At 37.1% G+C, this 21,163-nt stretch overlaps 1 protein-coding gene across 1 annotated transcript in view; it reads right to left on the minus strand.

Annotated features, from left to right (window-relative positions):
* Nucleotides 1-720: 720 nt before the first annotated feature.
* The window catches only part of FAM83B (family with sequence similarity 83 member B), a 64,906-nt gene continuing 44,463 nt past the window's right edge, over nucleotides 721-21,163 (minus strand). The window contains exons 4-6 of the mRNA XM_056344659.1: nucleotides 17,218-17,382; nucleotides 9,158-9,282; nucleotides 721-6,986 (exon numbers count right to left, since the gene is read on the minus strand). Coding sequence (XP_056200634.1) covers nucleotides 4,637-6,986; nucleotides 9,158-9,282; nucleotides 17,218-17,382 — 2,640 coding nt within the window. The 3' untranslated portion in view covers nucleotides 721-4,636. The remainder of the gene's footprint in view (nucleotides 6,987-9,157; nucleotides 9,283-17,217; nucleotides 17,383-21,163) is intronic.

A 21,163-nucleotide genomic window follows, 5' to 3' on the forward strand; every position in this document is an offset into this window, starting at 1 on the left:
AAAGGGATTAAAACTTAACTAGTCAACATCACTAACGTAGAAATCCCCACTACTAGCTTTGCTTAACGGCAAAGTAGTTCTGTAGCTGTGTTCTGAGCTCTGTTTCTGAAAGCAAATGTTTTCTTCCATCCTGTTTCTCAATACAGAAAAGAGTTCTCAGAACATGGAACATGTCTTTGGTATCACGTCAAAATGTCAAAAATTGAGACCTAACTGTAACTCTTACTTTTGAGTTGAAAATTATGAAAAAAATCAGACCCTACAGAAAAGTACCAAGACATCTGTAAGCACCTGTATGAAATACAGAATGAAATGGCAAGATGGCCTTTTGAGCAATGCAATCTCCTCTCTTGTCACCAGTGTGTTAATGGAATATGTACTCATGCAAGTGAAGACAAAATTGGAGTAACGTGTTTCGATTACCTGTGAAATACTGCAGCTTTGTGATGCTCTAAGTCTCCTGACTTAAATTAAAACTAACAAAAACCCCAAACACTCTATTGTGCAGTAAAATATTGATATGGGGAATACATTACAGTAAGTACCACAGTAACTTTACTGATCTCTCTGCATTACACAGTTGCAAAGCTACTTGGTTGTACAGCTTATCCCACATAATGCAACAAAGGACAAAAAATATAGTTAACATACAGCTTAGTGGAGTAATTTAAAATTTTATTTTTCCATTGTCTTGCAACAGATTTTGGTATTATTTTTCTTATTACTTCTTTTATAATTGACATTTCCTAATACATTTCAGAAAGCTGAAAAATAATTAAACTGTTTTCTCTCTGAACAGTAATTTTTCACCTCTCAATGCACAAACATATATTGCCTGATAAGCATTTTGTTTCTCTCAAGGTTTGTTACAAATACTACTACTCTCAGATATTTAGACAGCTGGAAATTTGATTTTTCTGATTATAACCTTTCATTACATCTAGTTCATGTTTGTTAGCATGAACAAATAGTGCAGTGCAACTCATTAATATGAGAACAACCAACATTTTGCAATCTGAGAGGCAGTAAAAACTGTTTATTATAAGGCCAAAGAAATGAAGCAACTTATTCACTGGGCATTACAACCATATGTAGGGGTGGTTTGTTTATGATGTGAATGGAATGGGCACCATATGAGCAGCCTGTATCTCCCGGATGCACTGCTCCTGAGCCCCACTCGGCATTGCATAACTGATCGGCTTTCGCACTCCTAGATCTATTATGGTGCTAATGGTGTTTTATTTAATGTGGAAATGACACGTTGTTTTTTATGGGTTTCACAATTCCCAAGCCATTTGGCCAAAGGACCGTCATGCACGGCAACAGCTATTACTTCACAGCCTTACAAAACTGGGAGTGCATTAGGTGTGTGCAGGGTGTAACAAACTTGCAATGTGCACAGCACACTTAGGACACATTGAATGAAATGCATGTCCTTGGAAAAGCAGAAACATCAAGACGAGCTTTGGGAAAAGGAAGTTTAAAAATATAAACCATATTTTTCTTTCCCTCCAGAAACGTGCAAATCCTTCTTCTTTTCTCATGCAAAGAAGCTACTTTTCCTTCCTATTTTGTGAACAGCTGGGTTCCCGCAGAGACATCAGGCAAATCTGACCGGACTGGGTGAGCACTGTTTTCCCACCTTTAATGCACAGTTCTGGAGGGAACAAACAACAGTTGGTCCTTGCACCACCTGTGGAGCTCCCCAGTGTGCTTCCCCACCTTCAAAGCCGCAGCTGCAGGCAGGGCATCGGGCTGCCTTTCCCCTGGTGTCAGAGCCTCGTGCTCCCCAAGCAGCACTGGATTTTGTAGCATTTCTAAAATAGTGGTGGCAGTACATTAAATGTCTGATCCTACTTCCACTGAGGTCTGTGGTGTCCTTTTGCATTCATTTCAATTAACCTCAGATCAGGCTTTAATGTAGCAGCATGCCTATGTGGGATCTCTGAGGAGAGATCTGAAAATGAAAAAAAGCTAGTTCTACTGTGATTATCTTTTTTGCATTATTAAGTGTACGAGCAGGCTCTTCACAGAAGGCTCTTAATTTTCTACATAGGTACAAAATAGCAGTATATATCTATAAACATAGATGACTTGGTAAATTAAAATATCTGCCTTCTCAGGACTCTAATTAGCAATCTACTTTGAAAAATATGGTAAAATATTTCCAAACTGTATCAAAATAGATTTCCTGAAGTTTACTACAAAATAGAAAGCACTGTCACTTCAAAACTTGCCCCAAGACCCTTGTTCTCCCTCTCTAAGTTCCTTCCCAGATATAGTACCTCCTACAAGCATATGTCAGAGCTCATAAGGGTAGGAGGGAAAAAGATCCTCCTAAAACCTACCCTCAACATTTTTAGCACCACGTGCATCTTAAGTTCCTTTGCTGCAGTGTTAATTCAGGCACTATCCTGGATAACTGTCTACCCTGCTGAAAAATACTAAGTTATAAAAAGCACAGTATTGCATTGCTGTTGGCGGCGTACCTGGGGAGGTATGTTGTGCCTCTACTGAAAATACACTTAGAGCACTAGGAAGACCCTGCTTACCTTGGGCCTGAACATGCTGCCTCTGTCAGGACATGCTATTTTAGTATACATGTTAATTTGGCAAAAACACCAGCTATGGCATTTCAGCATGGAGTGAACAAAGTCACCAGTATTCATCAAGAAATTCATAAAATCTTTTCTGTGGTTATAGGTAAGGGGGAGACCTAAACTTTCAGCAGAGGACTGAGATGCAAACTTCATCACGCTCATAAATAAGTACCATCCCCACAGTGAAACAGTTATTGCTATGATGCATCAGCCTAATAGGGCTGCCTGAGAAACAGTTGGAATAAAAACCTGGCACTGCTTCAATGAAACCACTGACACTAACTGCGGGGACTTCACAGGAGCCAGAGCAGATCCTCAGTGAGAAGCAGATTTCTGTATGAAATCTCTTCCCAGGGCCACAGGTAGAAGAGACAAGCGAGCTCAATCTAGCTGGTGTATGAAATGCCTTTTTAATGTTTCTTCCTAAAGAATCAAGCCAAGACCTTCATAGTGGGACCCCTCCATAGAACACTGTAGAACCTTTTGGATCTAAGAATAAAGTAGTCTCCTAAAACATGAAGACCCTGTATAAGGATTATAAGCTTTCAGCCAATAATTATCCCAAATTTCTGAATTTGGAACAAAATTGTCACAGAGCATCTTGAAGCTAAATGGTTACGGCATTCTTCTAAGAGACAAACTCCACATCCAGGAGGGCACAAGCCAGCTGGATGCTCTGGCTGCACACTGCAGATGGGAAGTGGATGCCATGCTGCTGCCCAAACACCTCACCCTGCCTGTGCTTTTTGTAAGCAATAACCTGGTATAGTCACTTAATATCAAGACATTTTTTATGACTGAGGGGCTCGGATGAATAAAAATGTGTCCCTTAGACTGCTGTTAGGTCCCTAAATACCTTCATTAAGGTTGAACACTTGCTACCATCACCCTTCTCTGATACATTCTTTGGCTTAGGAGAGGTGCCTTATTGTTTGATGTGGTGACCTTTACAAATCCCATTTTTAGATGTCTAATTGCTCCTAGCCACATAATATTTGTCCTGACATAAGGCAGCATTGCAGGGTTGAGCTTGCAATTTCCCTGGTACACCTAGTCAAAGCACTTGCAACCTTATTTAAAAAATAGGATACTAAAGCCAAAGTTGCAAATACATCTGGCAACATTTAAAACAGACTGTTGCATGTGAAAATCAAAAACTTACCTGAGAAATGGAATTCCACAGACAATTTTTTTTAAAAATACCAAATAGAAGAAAAGTAACAAAAGGCAATTTTTAGAATACATTATAGAATACTGGCATGTTATACAAACGTAATTAACCCATTGAAATTTAGACTAGTTCTAAGTTATGTTCAAGGCACCTTTTTTATAAATAGCTTTTTCAATGTTCATTCTACATTCACACTAGTTTAACCATGTAAACAAGTCTGTGAAAGCTCAGATTAAGGTCACTTTCAGATATGTGTGCCAAATACTTCAGAAAAATATCATATTACATGGAAAATTCAATAAAGTAAGATAGATCCATCTGCTGCCCAAACAGTTCAATAGCTGCTATGGGGTAAATTATTAACAATATGAAGCCTATAGGAGGTTTTAAAAAATTAGTTTAAAGACAAGTATCATGCAATGCATTAACATTTTGTGTTTATCATTTGAAAGTGTACCTAAATGCTAAAAAAATGCGAGCCACTATTCCTAGTGCTATCCTATTTTTAAAGGGCAAGTCTTTGGAAACAGTAGTATTTGAAGTTTAAAAACTGTTTTCCCCACACTTAAATCTTACAATGTACTAGTATGTACTTTCTTCACAAGGAAAATGTATAAAATTAATGTTACAATATAAACACTATAAACAACTCCCTTGAGACACCTTCTGGACACGGAATTTCTGTAAAGACTTAAGTGTAACAATTCTAGGATAATTATGTAAAAATATGTACATTCATTCCAATGTCCTAGATCCCAGAAGAAACCCAAGAAAGGTCTACAAAAGTTGCCCATCGGTCTTGTCCAGTTAAGATTATCTCCAGCTTGGACACTCTTGCTGTATTTCAACATAACCAACAAAAATTTTACTTGCTTTTGTGTAGGAAGTTCCCAAACTTTTGCATAAATCCTCTCAGCTTATTTTCATTAGGCTGCAGTGGATGATAAGCAGTTGAGTTGTAGCTGACCATGTGGTTACTCCTGCCGTAACTATTCCCTAAGGTCTTGCTTTTAATATCTGAGAGATGTGAAGTGCTGTTGGGTGCGTTTCCTGCAGGTTGGCTAGCATTTTCCATCTTACAGAATGGCTCAAAGCGACTATAAACACGCCTTTCACTCAAACGGGATCTTAGCTCCTCCTGGCATTTTGAGCTTGGCAACTGTGGTGTCACTGAACTTGCTCTCTGAAGAGCAGAAACAGGGGCGCTTTCGGGAGTAGTGTTTGTGGTGCTTTCCTTTACATCTTGATACTGAATCTGTTCTGTATTAAATCTTGGGGTAGAGGCATCTCCTGCAGTTTCTATGAACTTACTTTCAAGGGGGCACAAGAGAGGACACTTTTTATTGCTTTCATCAGATGGAGGTTTTTGAGACTTTGGTGACTTTGGAGACTTTGTTGGGCTCCCTGTGACATCTTCTTTACTTCTGTTCAAGCTACCTTGAGAATTTGATGATGTATTTCTCTTTCTCCTTGGGGAAGAATCTGTCTTATTCTCAGAAATCTTTGGTTTTTGATTCTCTTCTTCAGAAACCAGTGTGTCAGAACTACTACACATTCTGTAAAAGGCAGGACCCCTGTTTTTTGACAAGTTTTCCTTCTTGTCTGGTGTGAGGTTAAGAAGTGACCTCAATTTCTGGGATCCTTTCTTTAGAAAACTTGGGGAATTCTTACTTTCTTTCTTTGCTGTGCAATCCTTACTAGACTCCTCCTTGCCAGCTTCAGTGAGAGCAGCCATAGAGATTGCCTTGCTAGAAGTTGGGCTTTTTAGCTCTCCTTTGAGGTTCTTTTCCTCCTGTGGTAAGTGGTTGGTCACACTGTGTAAACTTTTAGAGCTCTTCAGTGTGTCTTCTGGAAGTTTTGGACTAACTGGCTGCTTAAGTCTATGCCTAGTCAGTGTGCTGTAAACGTAATTGGATGCATGTTTGTTGGCACTAGGGTCTAATATGGATTTTGAATTGAACATGGGAAAACTTCTTCTTTTTAGCATATTTTCATTTTGAAGGTTCTTCAGATTTTCTGCATGTTTGTCTGTGCACAGTGTCGTGTACAAGTAGAGAGATGAGTCACCCGTTGCATTTGAATTTACAGTAGGTTTTGTGTTGTCTGCAATATGAATTCTGTGGGGTTTTGGTGCATCTGATTTAAGAGGGACGCTTGTGCTAAGCTCTTCTACAATATTATCTGTTCCATTTTGCACACTAGGAGCATGATTAGATGTCCCTTTAGGTGTTGCACTTCCCTCTGACCCAATTATAGTTGAATTTGTAGAACTTGCACAGCTGCTTACTTCCTGCTGTTCAGGTAAAGTTGGCTGAAACACCAATGATGAACGTAAGCGAGAATGCGAATACAGTGCATGAGCTTTAATATTTTCAGCTGTGTCATAGCTATCATATCTGTCACCCAAGGCTGAGCCATTAGACTCCACTGGATAATCTGATTGATCATTCAAATATGACTTAATTCGCCAGTTACGTAGGAATGATTTTGTTGTGTGTTCAAGGGTTGGCATCCTTTGCTGCAGATGGCGTATATGGTTATCTGTCCCATTAAAAGACCTCCGTACAATTGAATTTCTTTCTGCAAGATTTACCTTTGGTCGTGAAAACTGATCAGCAAAACTTTGCTGGGGTGTATTGTAGTTATTTGTATATCCTCCCCGTAACGAAGAAACAATACTAAGGCTATCAGATGGCATCTTCCAAGCATTTGATTGATTGTTGGCTCTATTAATAGCTCTGTTGAGCAACAGGTAAGGTGTCCTTTCTGGCTTCTCCCCAGCATAACTATGTCTCTTCCAGTGCTCATTTTTTTCACTAGGTTGATACTGCTGGATTGTATTTTGTATATTAAAACCTGGATGAAACGGTTGTTTACTATAGGCTTGATTTCTCAAGGCATATTTATCTATTTCATTTACTGCATATCTTCCACGAGTTTTCCAACAAATAGGATCTATCTTGTGAACCGTGTCTTGCCTACTGAAAAGGTTTCTTTGGCTAGAAACTGAAGCCAAGGAAGACACTGAGTGTTGGTATGTATCGTTATCCCAGAGTGTCCTGCGACTGTTTACACGCACTAATTCTGGAGCAAATGAATTGGGAACAGAAGAACGGGCATACAGTGTCCTGAACTCTTCATCAAAGGATTCAACCAGCTGTCCTGTGATAACTTGAACCATACTGAGGTTGGTTTTTTCAAATGACCACATAAAGCTGAAAGAACAAAAGACCATTAGAAACAGTTCTTTTGAACTGAAGTATTACGCTGGTCCTTCTTAATAAGAAAGCTTTCACACAAACCTGGGATTTGTACAAGTCTTCTCTAAATAAATAAATAAATAGCAGGAATGATTCATATAATTTGGATTTGGAAGGTCTAATCTAATACAACTCGAAATCAGGTGGTGATTTTCCACTGCTTTCAGTGACAGCAGGAATGAGTCTATAACCACTTAATTGCCCTTAAAAAAAGTGAATATTACAAAAAAGCATTCACAAATGTAGAACAGTGGAGTAGAAATACCTAATGGAGCAAAATTACCTCTACAAAGACTAAGCCAGGATTGGCTAGACCCACTGCATTTACTCCTGAGTCAGAGAATGTTAATGTGTAGTTATGTTGTGGAAAAAAAATAGAAAAAAAAAGAAAAAAAGAAAAAAAGAAAAAAAGAAAGAAATAAATAATATGCAGAACTACTTCAACAGTTCTGGATGTACTTCACTCTAAACACATTTTCAAAAAGATGCACCTCAGAATTGTTAAAAAGTTTACATTTTCTACTATGCACACCAGATTGGATATGAACATTTATTTTAATTGCAATGATGCTGTGCTGATGCAGGCAATTTACATCTTTTCTATCCACCTTAGAAAGGCTGAACATATGCTCAAACCTAAGTAGCTGTAGCTGCTTTACAGCTAGAAAATTAGATAAAATACATTAACATGTACACTAAGTATGTTTCAACAAGCCTAGTATCATGGTGTCTAAAGCTTGTGATTTGTAGATTACGACAAAGAAAAAATCAATTTTGCAATGCTATTTTCATGAAAAAAAAATAAATTAAAACTATAAACTTCTTTTATTTGCATTTATCTTCTGGATATAAGAAAATAGGCTTGTTGTATTTACATAAATACCTTGCTAATTTCTTCTTTTTTTTTTTTCTTTTTTTATTTTTCAGGAAATAATACTGTGCTGAGATTAAATCAGATCATGCTGCATAAATCTCTTCTATTTTCACAATTAAAACCAATATGTTTTGTAATACTTAAAAAAACTCTAAACTTTAAATTGAGTTCAGAGAGCAAGAATTCAGAAAAAACTCATCTTTCCTGTTATAAATCACTAGATCCTTTTACACAACACAAGCTTAATGTCTACAGAAATTGATCATTCCATCCCTTGTGCTGCTAGGTCTCAGAGTAGTATTATTTTTCAAAATGAAATGAGAAAACCCATCACATTCTCACAGAAGCTAACACTGTGTGGAGATGTCAAAGCAGGCAGACTCTCCCTGGACTCTCCTACACTGACTCATTTATGAACTTGTCACTTACCTCACTACCCTCTATATACATCAGTCTGAATTTGGGGCTGGCCAAGCCTCAAAGGAAATAAAAAGCCAGATTTTAGAAAGCTTACAGTGGTGCAAATCTGTCAAAGTCAGTGGTTGTGGATCTGGCACCCAGGCACTACGCTGGCAGAAACTAATTCGGTAGACCGAAGGAGAGAAGTGTAGCATGAAAAGAAGGAAAATATTTAATAACGTGTGAGATAGAACTGTCCCTGCTTTAACATATTTTTTTTTCCAGCTCTGCAAAACTGTAACTTCTTCCAGCCTATGCTTTGCACACATACACTGGCAATAAAATGGGAAGTAGAATAAAGAAACTTAGCCAAATATAAAGAGAAACTATGCCAGCTTAACTTGGGCAATTCTGAATTTGACCGTGATACACTACAGAGTGCCACAGAACAGGTCTACAATGTAGCTTTAGAAGATTATTACGAGGAGAAGCTATCCAAGAGAGCTTATGAAATAATTTTGGCAGCCTTTTCTGGAGTGAATGTTAAACAAGAATAATTCAGACAACATAAGACAAATCAGTATTTTTCTCCCTTTTAGCAAGTCTCCAGCTGTGGCAAAAGCTATAGCCTTTATTTCTTATTTGTGAAAACCTAATAGAAGATGTCAAAACTGGGCTCTGTGTTAGCAATGAGTATCCATGATAACTTGTTAAATTACAGCAAAGATAATCAAATCTGCCCATGGAGTTCCCTGGAAGAATTTTCAGAAATAGAAAAAAACCCAACAGATTTGCAATAGGAAAGGTACTAAGACCACAGGTTTTGTACAGACACCTCAGTAACTGTTCTTACCTGTAAGAACCATATATGACTTTCTTACAGTCAACAAGAATAAATTTTTGTTCCATTTTTCCATAGAATTTTGCTCCTGTTTTAGAGTAGTAATCTTGTCCTTTCACTGTCCGCACCCTCATGTTCTGAAAAAGACAATTGAAATACTTTAGTTGATATCATATATTCCATATTTAGCATCCAGGGGTTTAAAAGTCAGAGGTACAGTAGGAGAAGAGTTATCTTATTGCATATCAGTAAAGTCTGCAGGGAAGACTGGTAAAACTTGTCTTCTAGGGACCCAAGTTACTGTTTTGTCTTCAAGACTGATGAAATTCCCTAGGCCATAGAAAATGAAATTTTGCTTTTCCATAGCCACTGCTCCCAGAAATGATGGTCTGGCACAAGATGTCTTTGACAAGAGAAAGAGGTTTTGTACTGAAAAGAGCCAATTGTTTTCATAATCTGATATAAAATATTTAGAAGATTTCTAAGCATCTCATCTAATCAGAGACAAAATCCGAAGAACCAGGATCATTTTTAATTGAACAAGGCTGTTATATCTACAAACACAGATACCCTACTCTGAGATAATCCATTGAATGATAACACCTGGCACCAGAATCCCTTGCAGTTATACCACCATTAAGATTTCTCAATCAGCTTTGCACCATCAATCACATTTCTAAATTCAGAGATGCTATCACAACATGCATAGGTAGCATGAACTCTATGCAGCAGTTATGTTTGAATTCTGTTAAGACACTTTATGTTTTACTCATACAAGCTCAGTAAATTGCACTTGGGAAATTTTCTGTGTTGGATCTCAAAAATGTGGTAAATTTTTCTCCCAGGCTGCAAATGAAATTGGTTCAGGTAAGCCATTGCCTTCTAGAAATAAAAAAATTCAAAAGATGTGTTACTGCACTGTACTAATATAATTTTCAAAAAGTTCTTACATGGATGTAGAAAAAATGTAAAAGCATTTATCAGAAATTGTTACAGAAAGGTATTTATTTATAGAAAAAATAAAATTTATATTCAGTGCAAGCCAACCTACAGCACTGAACTCATGTATCTGTGAGATACAAAATGCATCACAAGACATAAAAATGTCTTAGAATATAGCTGTGAATGATCACAATATTTACTGTAGCTTCTAGCCTTGCAATATTTGTTCTAGCAATGCTGATTTGTGGTAATTTACAAGTATTCCAGTGCAAGTGAAACCTGTAGCTTAGCACTGCCTTTAAGAAAACCCATATGATTATTGCATAGACTGTATAAATGGAAATAGTGGAATATAAGACTTGTGAATACAAAGGACTGTCTGGCTTCATGGGACTGCTACAAGGACAGGGTGAAAATCACAGCAGACATGGTCTGTAAAGGCCAGGTAGAGATGGGTTAAGGTGGTTCATGAAAGCAATACAGGTAAGACTGTGTGCAGGGTAAATTCAGAAAAACTGGGGGGAGAAAGTAAACAGAATAGAATAGAACAGAACAGCATAGAATAGCATAATTTCAGTTGGAAGTGAGCCACAATGACCACCTAGATGGACTGCTTGACCACTTCAGGGTTGACCAAAAGCTAAAGCATACTATTAAGGGCATTGTCCAAACACTTTTTAAACATAGGCTTGGGACATCAATCACCTCTCTAGGAAGCCTGTTTGACCACCCTCTTAGTAAAGACATGCTTCCAAATGTCCATGAAAACCTCCCCAGTGCACTTTTGAACCACTCCCATGAGTCCTGTCACTGGATACCAGGGAGGAGAGCTCAGCGCTTCCCTCTCCACTTACCCTCCTCAGAAAGATGTAGAGATGTTTAAACTTACAAAAGTATTTAAGATTCCAGGCTATAAAGTATGACTGAGTTTACAATACAGTTACATAAACCTTTACTGTCTATGGGAGCACTTACACATTTACCTAAAATATATCAGGTTCTGATAGACAGAGGTGTAGGAGTTTTAACAATAGTGTCTGCTACAATCCAATGAACTTTATCTTTCCAAACAGAAAATTTAAAAAAAAAAAAGGTGAAAACCTCCATGAAATGAATGAAAGCACATTTCCAAATAACACATGCTTTCTAAATCAGTATATAATTCATTGTTGGTATTTGAAAACAATTATTGAAAGAAAAATCAAATCAAAGAAGCAAGAGTAACACTTAAAAGCTGCTGAGCTGGCAAATTATGGTTTAGTTCAAACTATCCAAGTTCTTTACATTTTGTTTCTTTATATAGGTGAATTTTTACTTAGCATCTTTGTCAAACTGTTTGAACAAAAATGCAACTCAGTTAAAATGTACAAAGACAGTATTTAAAAATTTGTAACCTAAATGTTTTTGCAAATGTGCTAGAAACATAAAACGTAAATTTACCTCTTCATTAGGTAAATAATAGAAATATTATCTAGAAGTACTGTAAAACTGTAAAAGTGAAAACCCAGGTGGATGCTTAGGGATATTTTCAAAAACAGCTAAAAAAGAATTAATAACAATAACCACCCAATTTGCATTATTGAATGGGAGGTTAACGTAATTTTGCATCTCTACCTGCTAATCACTTTTGACAACCTAGTATTGTGTCTTTCAAGTTTTCTTCACACCAGTTAGAAGTTTTCTTATCAGTGAAAGTCAATTTTCCCACTTTTCCAGTGTGGTTTTGTCGGACTTTGAACAAACCAATCCCATTGAAGAAAATGATTCTCTTTCCAGCAGCTACTCAAGCTTTAAGTAAAAATAATTAAATAAAAAGCTTTTATTTGAAAGTTAAATAATGTGGAAAAAGTAACTACTGAAAAAAGAAAAAAATACTGGCATTTACCCATTCTGAAGTTTATCACAATAGGAAACCCTTATTTACTATAAAATAAAATGTTGTGAACTAGTCATGAAGTTTGCATTTACTTTAATGACTTATTTACTCAATTCTGTATACCATGTAATTATATTTTTATTTCAGATTTATATTTAACTATAATAAATTATATTTATGTCATTATAATTTGAAGAAGGTAACTTGAGAGGCAGCTTATATATTTTCAAGTAAACATAACAAGTAATGCTGGCCTAAAGACATGTCAGCTGAACACATCAAATCTTACTGAGATAAGGCCGGATTGGTGTTGAACAGGATATCACTTGGGAATCTGGAATGCTGGAGGCACAAGCAAGGCTAATGGCTTGCAAATTACCATACTATATATATATAAAAAAAGCTTTGCCTTAGGTATTCATAAGTGGAAATATAACTTCAAGTAGGCCTATCTAAAAAAGGAATAAAATTTCCATTAAGTTACTGCTTCTTAAAAAAATCATAGTCTCTGCTTCCCCTGTTCTATCATTCTTCCTCCAGCTTTTCTATCCTGCTTCCTTAATCCCTTACTCTTTTCCTGTCTCACCATGTCATCCTTTATACAGATGGGAACATGGCAGCACAAAGGCATGTGCCTGAGATCAGAGATCATGCTCACCTTTCTCACAGTTCATCTGGCGTTCTTCAACTACTTTGAACCCTCTAATTAGGTGCCAGGGATGCATACTGTGAATAATTGCCCAAAATATAGACAAAATTTGAGGATACACAGTGACAATGCCTTCCACTTAGAATTAGAAGCAGTAAAGATGTACATAGTGAATTGCGAGCCCCATCTGGTATGAGACGCTGTTTTCTACCCAGTTTCATCCTCAGGCTAAAGGTCTCCCCTGCTGAAAGCAGCATGTCACCAATCACTGCATCGTTGTGGGTAAAGCAATAGTTCATTTCTGACCCTGAGAGGAAAATCCTGGGCAAACCAGAAACCAACAAACCCACACACCATGAAGGAACCAAGCTAGCCTGATGGGACACACAAACGTATGTAAGGTCAGCCACAGTGATTTAAACGGAAGGTCTGTCTGGTCCTGTAACCTGTTTCTGTCAGTGACTGCTAGCGGATGTGTACGGAGGGGTAGTTTAATCAAGGACTTGATGTTTTAGAAGGTTTTTGAAGCCAGACACAGGATCTCCTCCCTCCTCCAAGGGCAGGCTGTAGGACACTCAGGGACATTTAAAACAGCCACTGGCTGCAGTTTAAGGAAGGCCATCAGGGCTATCCAGTTAAATGACACCCAAATGATGAACAAGAAAGAAGCCCTAACCTCTTCTTACATATCGGTGCACCATTATCTTCCCAAAGAGAGACACATAAGCACAGTTTAAAATTATGAAGTGCAATTCAATTACATATTTATTTTAATCAGTAAAAACCCTCCAGTGTGACAGATAAGTACAGTGAATATAGTGGTCTCAAACCTTTCACTTCAGCACTTACTTGCAGAGACTGTTTTTATCAGTGTTCAATACACACCCTATACTTGCTGTAAAGAATACGCCTAACAGTTTTCAAGGAAAAAAACCCCCACTTTTCTCATATTGTTCATAATTACTAATACTACTTATTATCCTGGGTCTCTCTTCTTACTAAGATATAATAGTTGCTGTAGAAATGCTAAGTAGTTTTCAAGTTTGCTTCTATTCTGACTTTGAATCTGATTCAATGACCACCGAAGACAAAATCTCAGTGACTTCACTGCAATCTGGCCCTTAGCACAGAAGTTTGCTCACAGATACAAGACTGTGCTGTGCAGGTCTATTTAATAACCAAATCTGACTCAGACTTGGAAGTACTGGAAAACTTTTGTTGAATTGGATAACACTGGTGAGAAATAACCCGCTGCAATCAGGTCTCAAGAGTAGCTGCTACTATGCATTTAAGTACACATATCTGGGAGTAGACTTCACAAAAGGAAAGTAAAATCAATTCATTAGTGGTTTTATTTTCTCATTCCTGCAATTCATTAAAAATACTGAGAGGATTTTCAGGTAATAAACAGTTCCTGCTGAATTGCTTTCAATATCCTCCTATAGCAAGATGATTCTTCATTATTGCCAGAGAAGTAAAAATAGGTTTCTGGAGAGCATGGAGCCTCTTCCACATGCCTCACCTTATGTCAAGTAAAACACAAAGATCTGGCATCAGCTGAGGAGCTTGGTTGACTTCTTGAGCATTATGCAACATTGGCTGCATTGGTTCTTTATTTCTAATACAAAATTAAGTTATTGCATTTGAACACTCTGGTGGTTCTGGGGATTGTTGTCTTGGTGCTGCATTCTGCAGTACAAACCTATTTCACAGTTTGCTGCAGCACCTGTCAGTCGTAGGAAAAAGCATCTCTTGAAAAATTTGGCTATTAGGTTTTGAGAAATCACCTGGAAAAAGTCTGAATCTGTAACGACTCTTCATCTTTCTATGTAAAGGAATTGCTGACTGAACAAGTCAGACCAGCGACAAAGTTAGTCAAAGAAGCTTAGGTAGAGAAGAGAAAAAAAAAATGAAACCCATTAATTACTGAGGAAAATTGTAGGACAGTCAGGAAACAGATAAATGAAACTTGGGAAAGAGAAACGTGAAAGTATCTGAGTTGAGTTGCACTGGTGATGTTAAGATGAACATTAATTATAAACCAACCCACAAGAAGAAATACTGTACAGAATTCTAAAAAAGCTCCTAGTAAACCCCAATTTTATATTCTCCTATACAGAATTCACAAAATAATCATAGAATATATAGTCTATCCATTTTTTCAGCTATATCTTTCAATAAAGAGGGAAACAGGCCCTGATATGCAGTCAGATGAAGATTTGAATAAAATATTGTTTTTTTTCCCATGCAGACTACTGAATCGTAAAACTGAATTAAAAAAAAAACATTTCATTCATCACTGCATCTCATATTTTACTGATTCAATGGCAGTGAAAAAGAGCTAGAGAAGGCGCTGAGTCAGAAAAGCTTTACAGAAATTCCTCATCATGAGTGCATGGCATGAGGAGCATCTGCCATACTCCTGCAAGACTGAACCAAATCATGACAGGGAATAAATAACGAGATCAATGTTGCTGGTGCTACAGTTTGAGGAAAAGAAATCGATCCATACACCTCTGTCCTCTTCTTGCTTTCACTGAACAGCACCGGAAGAATGAAAGCCAAGAGCACAGAAAGCTGAAGATGTTTTGTGTGGGTCTTTTGGGTTATTTTGTGTTTTGGGTTTTTTTTGGTTTGGGTTGGGTTTTTTTGGTGGTTGGGGTTTTTTTATTGTGTTTTTTTATTTTATTTTATTTTTGTGAACATTGAAGCAATGGGAAAAAGGAAATGGGAGAAAACTTCTCCAGAGTACTGACTGTTCCTTCACAGTCACCTACAGCTTCTCTTCATCTTCAAGAAAGGCACAGGAGAATCACTGCAGGAGTAGCAAGCTTTTATTCTCAGAGCAACAGTCACTGGGACTAGCACTTGGATGAGAAAACCATTACTTTGAAAAGCTTCATTACAAACTAAACTGGAAACCCAGCGCAACAGGATTACTGCTTAGCTTTTTGGCATGTATTTTTCATTTTCTGATAAAACTCTAAGTATTCTAAGTAAACCTTGCAGAGTAAAGATATATTCTATTTCTCCCATCATTATGAAGTAGAAACATAAAAAACATAACATCACTGAAGAGGCCAAGTCCAAACTTCTCCAATCCACACTAATCTGTACAAAATCCTCTAATGTCTGTACATCAATTCTTTCAAACAAAGAAATGCCTGTGGGTCTATAAAACCATATTAAAAAGACAACCTCGAATCCACAAAAAAGAAGTTAAGCTTTTAAAACAGCTGTAGATACAGAATTAATTTCAAAATGTACACTATGGCATTTTTTGAGATTTCACTTGAAATTAATATTCCCGGTTTCTTTTCTTTTGGGATGATAAAACTCATGCCATGAAAAGACATATCACCATCTTTGGCAACCTCTATGGCATAGTTAATCCAAGTAACCAGCAAATGGTGGTATCTCAAGTTCCAAAGTATGGAAATATTGCCACATACTGACTTCATGAAGGCAATCACGACCAGCGTTTACAGAACCACAACAGGTTTTTGATGTTTTCTTTCCAAAAATTCCCATAGCTCTGTGCATTAGGCCACCAGAGGGCAATCCCACACACTCATACACAACAAACAAGCATAGAAAGTGGTGCGGGAATACTTCTAAGGACCTAAGTCAATACTACAGAGCAAAAATTGGTATAAAATAAGTTTGCTCCAAAATTCTACCAAAAAGCCCTCTTTATCCTCACAAATACACCACATCTGTATCTGATTTTTAGATTGGGTTCTTAAAATGGATGTGGCGAAGAAGAGCCTTTATAGCTTTTTTTGCCTGGCGTGAACATGGTCTAACTAGTTACAGAAGCAAGGAATTGCAAATGGGACTATATGGAAGTTCAGCCAAGGCAGTACTCAGAGCACTGAAAACAAACGCTGGCAAAGACCTTGGAACTTCTTCAGTGCTATCTCCAGTACAGTAAATCTAAAAGTATTTACGAAGCATTTACTTTAGGACAGTGCAGCTCATGGTTTGTATTCTAATCCCTGCTAAATATTAGAGCAGTACAGGACATCTTGTGAAAAATACACGTTAGTCTTGTTATCTTTCTTAGAGGATAAATTCACATATTTCATGTATAAAAAGTAATACTAATATATGATGCAGATAAACATGATAATATAGATTTTCAGAAAAACACTAATGAAATAGAATCTTGGACCTTTTGAAGTATTTTAATACATAATAACTTTAAATAAAAAGGTCATAAAATGAAGTATGCAATATATTAATTTACATAAGCTTCATGACTCTATTCTCAGGCTGCTTTAAGAGAAAGAAGAAAGAAACCTACTTTTACAAACATGATGTATTCCTAAATACATAATAACAGAAAATTATTTTTTAAATAATATATGAGAATTATGTCATTCTATGAAATACTCTTGTTTTGACACATGAAAAAGATAAAAAACTTTCTAAAGAGAAAAACATTTGTACAGAAGGTCCTGCTGAGAGCTTACTTATTTATACCTCATTGTTAATTTGAAAAAGCAGTACTTGATAATCACTTTTTGATTAATAGTCCCTTTTTAATGGGTTGCAGAGGAATGAGTAGTGAATATTCGTGCACAGGAACACAGTAAGTCTTACCCTGAGCCTCTGAACTTGACAGCCTTGTTTCTCCGTCATTTTCAGAAAGTGACTGAAGTTTGACTCATCAAGCAGGAGATACACTGCAATCCCTCTAGCAGATGCCTCCACAATTTCTCTAAAAATATCTACATCTGTAAACATATCCATAACAATGGCAATGACCTGAATAAAACAGAAAAGACAAATTATTTTATTGTATAAACACATAAATAAAACTCTTAACCGAAAGTCACACCAGGCAGCCAACACTAAAATTTTTTTACACATCAAAAAGTTCTACTATTTTCCATGTGGTACCATTTAATCCAGAAGGCTTTACAAGACCACTGGATCTTCTTTTTGAGAAGTCAGATGATTGCTTGTATGGCATCTGTGAGAAGTACCAAAATCAACCAAAAAAAAGTTGTGTTGTGGGTGTGTGTAGTGATTGGTTATACAAGGAAAAGGAAATCCAGTGGAAGAGAAAAGAAGGGGAAACAGTCATATAAAAACAGTGGGGAAAAACACCCCCAATCACAATATAACTGCAGTGTGCATGAAAAAAAAAATCAGAAAATGTTTTTGTGTAAGGGGCTTCTTCATCCTTCATCACCTCTAAAGCTAAATGGCTCAAGTCCTTGAAGGAGTCAAGGAAAAAGCTCCTTGAAGGAGCTGGAAAAGCTGATGACTTCAGGACCCATACTGATTCAGCACTCTTACTGGGATGAAACTTCTTCAGCTGGTGAGAGCTCGGCTCAAGAAGACTAGAGTGCTGAACATGAGCTACTAATGCCCTTTGACCTACAGAGATAGAGTAAGTGTTTCTGATCTTAGGGGCAGGTGTCAAGAGGATGGGACCAGTTGCTTTCCAGTGATGCCCAGCCACAGGACAAAGGGCAACGGGCACAAACTGCAACACATGAAGTTCCATCTGAATATAAGGAAAAAATTCTTTACTTTGAGGGTGACAGAGCCCTGGAACAGGCTGCCCAGAGATGTTGTGGAGTCTCCTTCTCTGGAGACATTCAAAACCCACCTGGACACAATCCTGTGCAACCTGCTCTGGGTGAACCTGCTTTAGCAGGGGGTTGAGCTAGATGATCTCCAGAGGTCCCTTCTGACCCTGACCGTTCTGTGATTGGGGAAAACAATGTCCTGCTAATGGTATTTTGGAGATGATATACTACTGACATAACATTATCAATTTGGCAAGAACTAATACTGAAGCATTAGAGGGAATAACAGAGGAAGAATGGGTATGTCTGTAACTTTTAAAGATGGTATTTTTATCCACTAGAGTCTTCATGAAAAGTTCCAATGAGATGTCTCTGAGGCAAATTCAAAGCAAATAAAAGCCTTTCACAAGTATCAGAGCAGGCTTGATAGTGGGCATGCTTTTACCATTTTCACTAATTCTTGAACTACTTGTACCTCAACTTTAATGGTGTAGTTTTTAAGTTAGTCATTCCAGAACTCAAAACATTTACCTCACAAATTTGGTAAATGCTGTCGCACACAGCCCGGTAGAAGTTATGTCTCCACCAGTTGTCTGAATTACCTTTTTGAATCCTGCCTGCTGAGAACTAAAAGACTCACTTACTTTGAACACGTACTTAAAACAGTAAAAATATGAATGAGAGCTGACTTACAAAAAGTAAAATAACAATGTTATTAGGAAAGCTAAATAGACAGCTCCTGAACTAGTAAAAATGAAAGGACTTGGCCTTACCATAACATGTCACCTGGCAATAAAAAAGACTCTTTACAAATCCATCAGTCAAAGAGGAACTGAATAGCACGAAATAATTAAATTCTTTCAAAAACCTTAGGTAATATGCCCATGCAATACCTCATTCATTTTATTGACTTTCTGAAAATAGAACCTAAATGTGATTTTTACCAGTACAAATTATATTTCTTTATCTAAATTTGAAAGGAAAGACTGAAAACCAAAAAAGTTTATCTTGACTCGAACGACCTCATCACTTTCAGACTGCACCTTCTGCTTGGTCTTTTTTCTGAGATACACAACATTAACTGAACATAGCAACCCTATTTACTCATCTGTCTTGTTTCACTTATGTCTGAGCAGAAATCTGCCAAGACAGATCAAGTATGTTAGGTAAAAAGACCAAAGAAGAAAGACTCTCCTTAAATAATTCTGTTTCGTTACTTGTGTCCCCTCCCTCTGAACTCCCTCATTTCTTCTTAACCTTTCCTTTTCTTCAGGTCTTTTAGAAATAGGGGGTCATTACATTCAAGGAACTATTTAAATGTAAGAGAGAAATCCTGAATGGATTAATTAGCATACACTGACATGAACACATGAAATATTCAAAATCAATAGTACAGCCTTCAAAAATCTTTCTAACATTTTCCTATGGCAGATACCTAAGATGCTAATTTGTTTGCATCATCTGTGGTTGCAAAGACTAATATACTGGAAATACACAGAAAAGAAAAAAACAAGAATAAGTAATAAGACCTGAAAACCAACACTGACTAGAATGGCCATATCTATTTTAATGAAGAGAGGAGGAGAGAAATAAATTCATAAGCAAGCAGGCCAGTAAATTGGTGGCATGAGAGGGATGCATGTGCACTACTATGCAGATATTTTGTAACTTGGAAATGAACAGGGAAACTCTTTGTCTTCACTAGTAGAACTGTTCTTAAACCATTTAGCTTACTAATTTTGGAGTTAATTCTGCAAAGCATCAAAACACTTCCAGAGCTGGAACAAGAATTACATTTTGGGACCTAAAGCTTGTGCTAGCTGGAAAATCCTCACCAGATTTAAAGACATGTATGCAAAGCCACATTCATCATCTGACAACCAACTGGACATCCATTTTTGCGTTCCCTGGAAACCAAAGATGACTTTTGTTTTATGCCCTCATTAGCCTGCCCATTCACTCTTACCAACGCTCAATTAATCTAGTCAACACAAACATAATTAGGCTCAATTGTTGGAGGAAGAAGAGTGCCAAATTTGAACAATGCATACGATATACATTCATAACTGAAAAGTAATTTACAATGGACAATTTCTGTATACTGATTTCTATGTCAGACCGGTTGTTTGATCATAAACTATAGATTTTGGTGCAGAAAGAGTGGATTCCATAAATTTCATAAATATTCTGGTTTTTAAATGTATTAAACTCCCTTTAATATTTTGGAGTGTGTGGTGTGTATGGTGTGTGCGCAGGGTACATTTCTCTATACATTTGCGTGCTTTGCAGCAGAAGGGAGTATTGAGCTTGGGGAAAAAAATAAACAATATGGTGTTCAGGGTCCCAAGGCTTAATTAAGGAGACCAAGACTAGGAAGTTACTTCAAAAGAGCTATTCTATACTTTGTATCTACCTTTAATGAAAGCTGTAACAACAGCTACAGGATTAGTCGCTTGCTGCATCACTATGGAAGGGAAGATTTCACTACTGGGTTTTTACATTTGTTTTTGCAATTGCAGAGGCAATTTTCACCCTGATACTTGTAAGAAGAAGTCATATAACAGTGAAATCCAGCAAGGACGAAAAAATTATACAATTCAAGTTGTAGAAAATAGGTCAGAAAATTGCCTATTCCACAAATTCTGTGCCTTTTGGGCATAATACCACCACCCTGTGTGAAGAAACTCCCCCAAAGACAGCTTCCTTATAAACTGCCATTTTCTTTCCAAAGCATATTTGTTTTCCAAAATGCAGAGGTCTTTTCAAAAGCAAGCACCAATGCTTTTATAGGAAATACAAAGGCCATCCAACCATGCAGGGGACACTGGATGGGTGCAGCAGTTTTCTGCTGAAAGCACCAGAATTCTGGGAGAACTTTCCAAACCTTGAGAAACTGATTATCACCCTGACCAAAAATGACACTCAGTTGAGAATAACTTAGCATTTTTAACTTTCAGGGAGGAGAAAGTAGTGGTGGAGCTGGTACTTGCTGTGCATAATATCACACA

This window comes from Falco biarmicus, chromosome 6, assembly GCF_023638135.1.
Source record: "Falco biarmicus isolate bFalBia1 chromosome 6, bFalBia1.pri, whole genome shotgun sequence".
Classification (NCBI taxonomy): domain Eukaryota; kingdom Metazoa; phylum Chordata; class Aves; order Falconiformes; family Falconidae; genus Falco; species Falco biarmicus.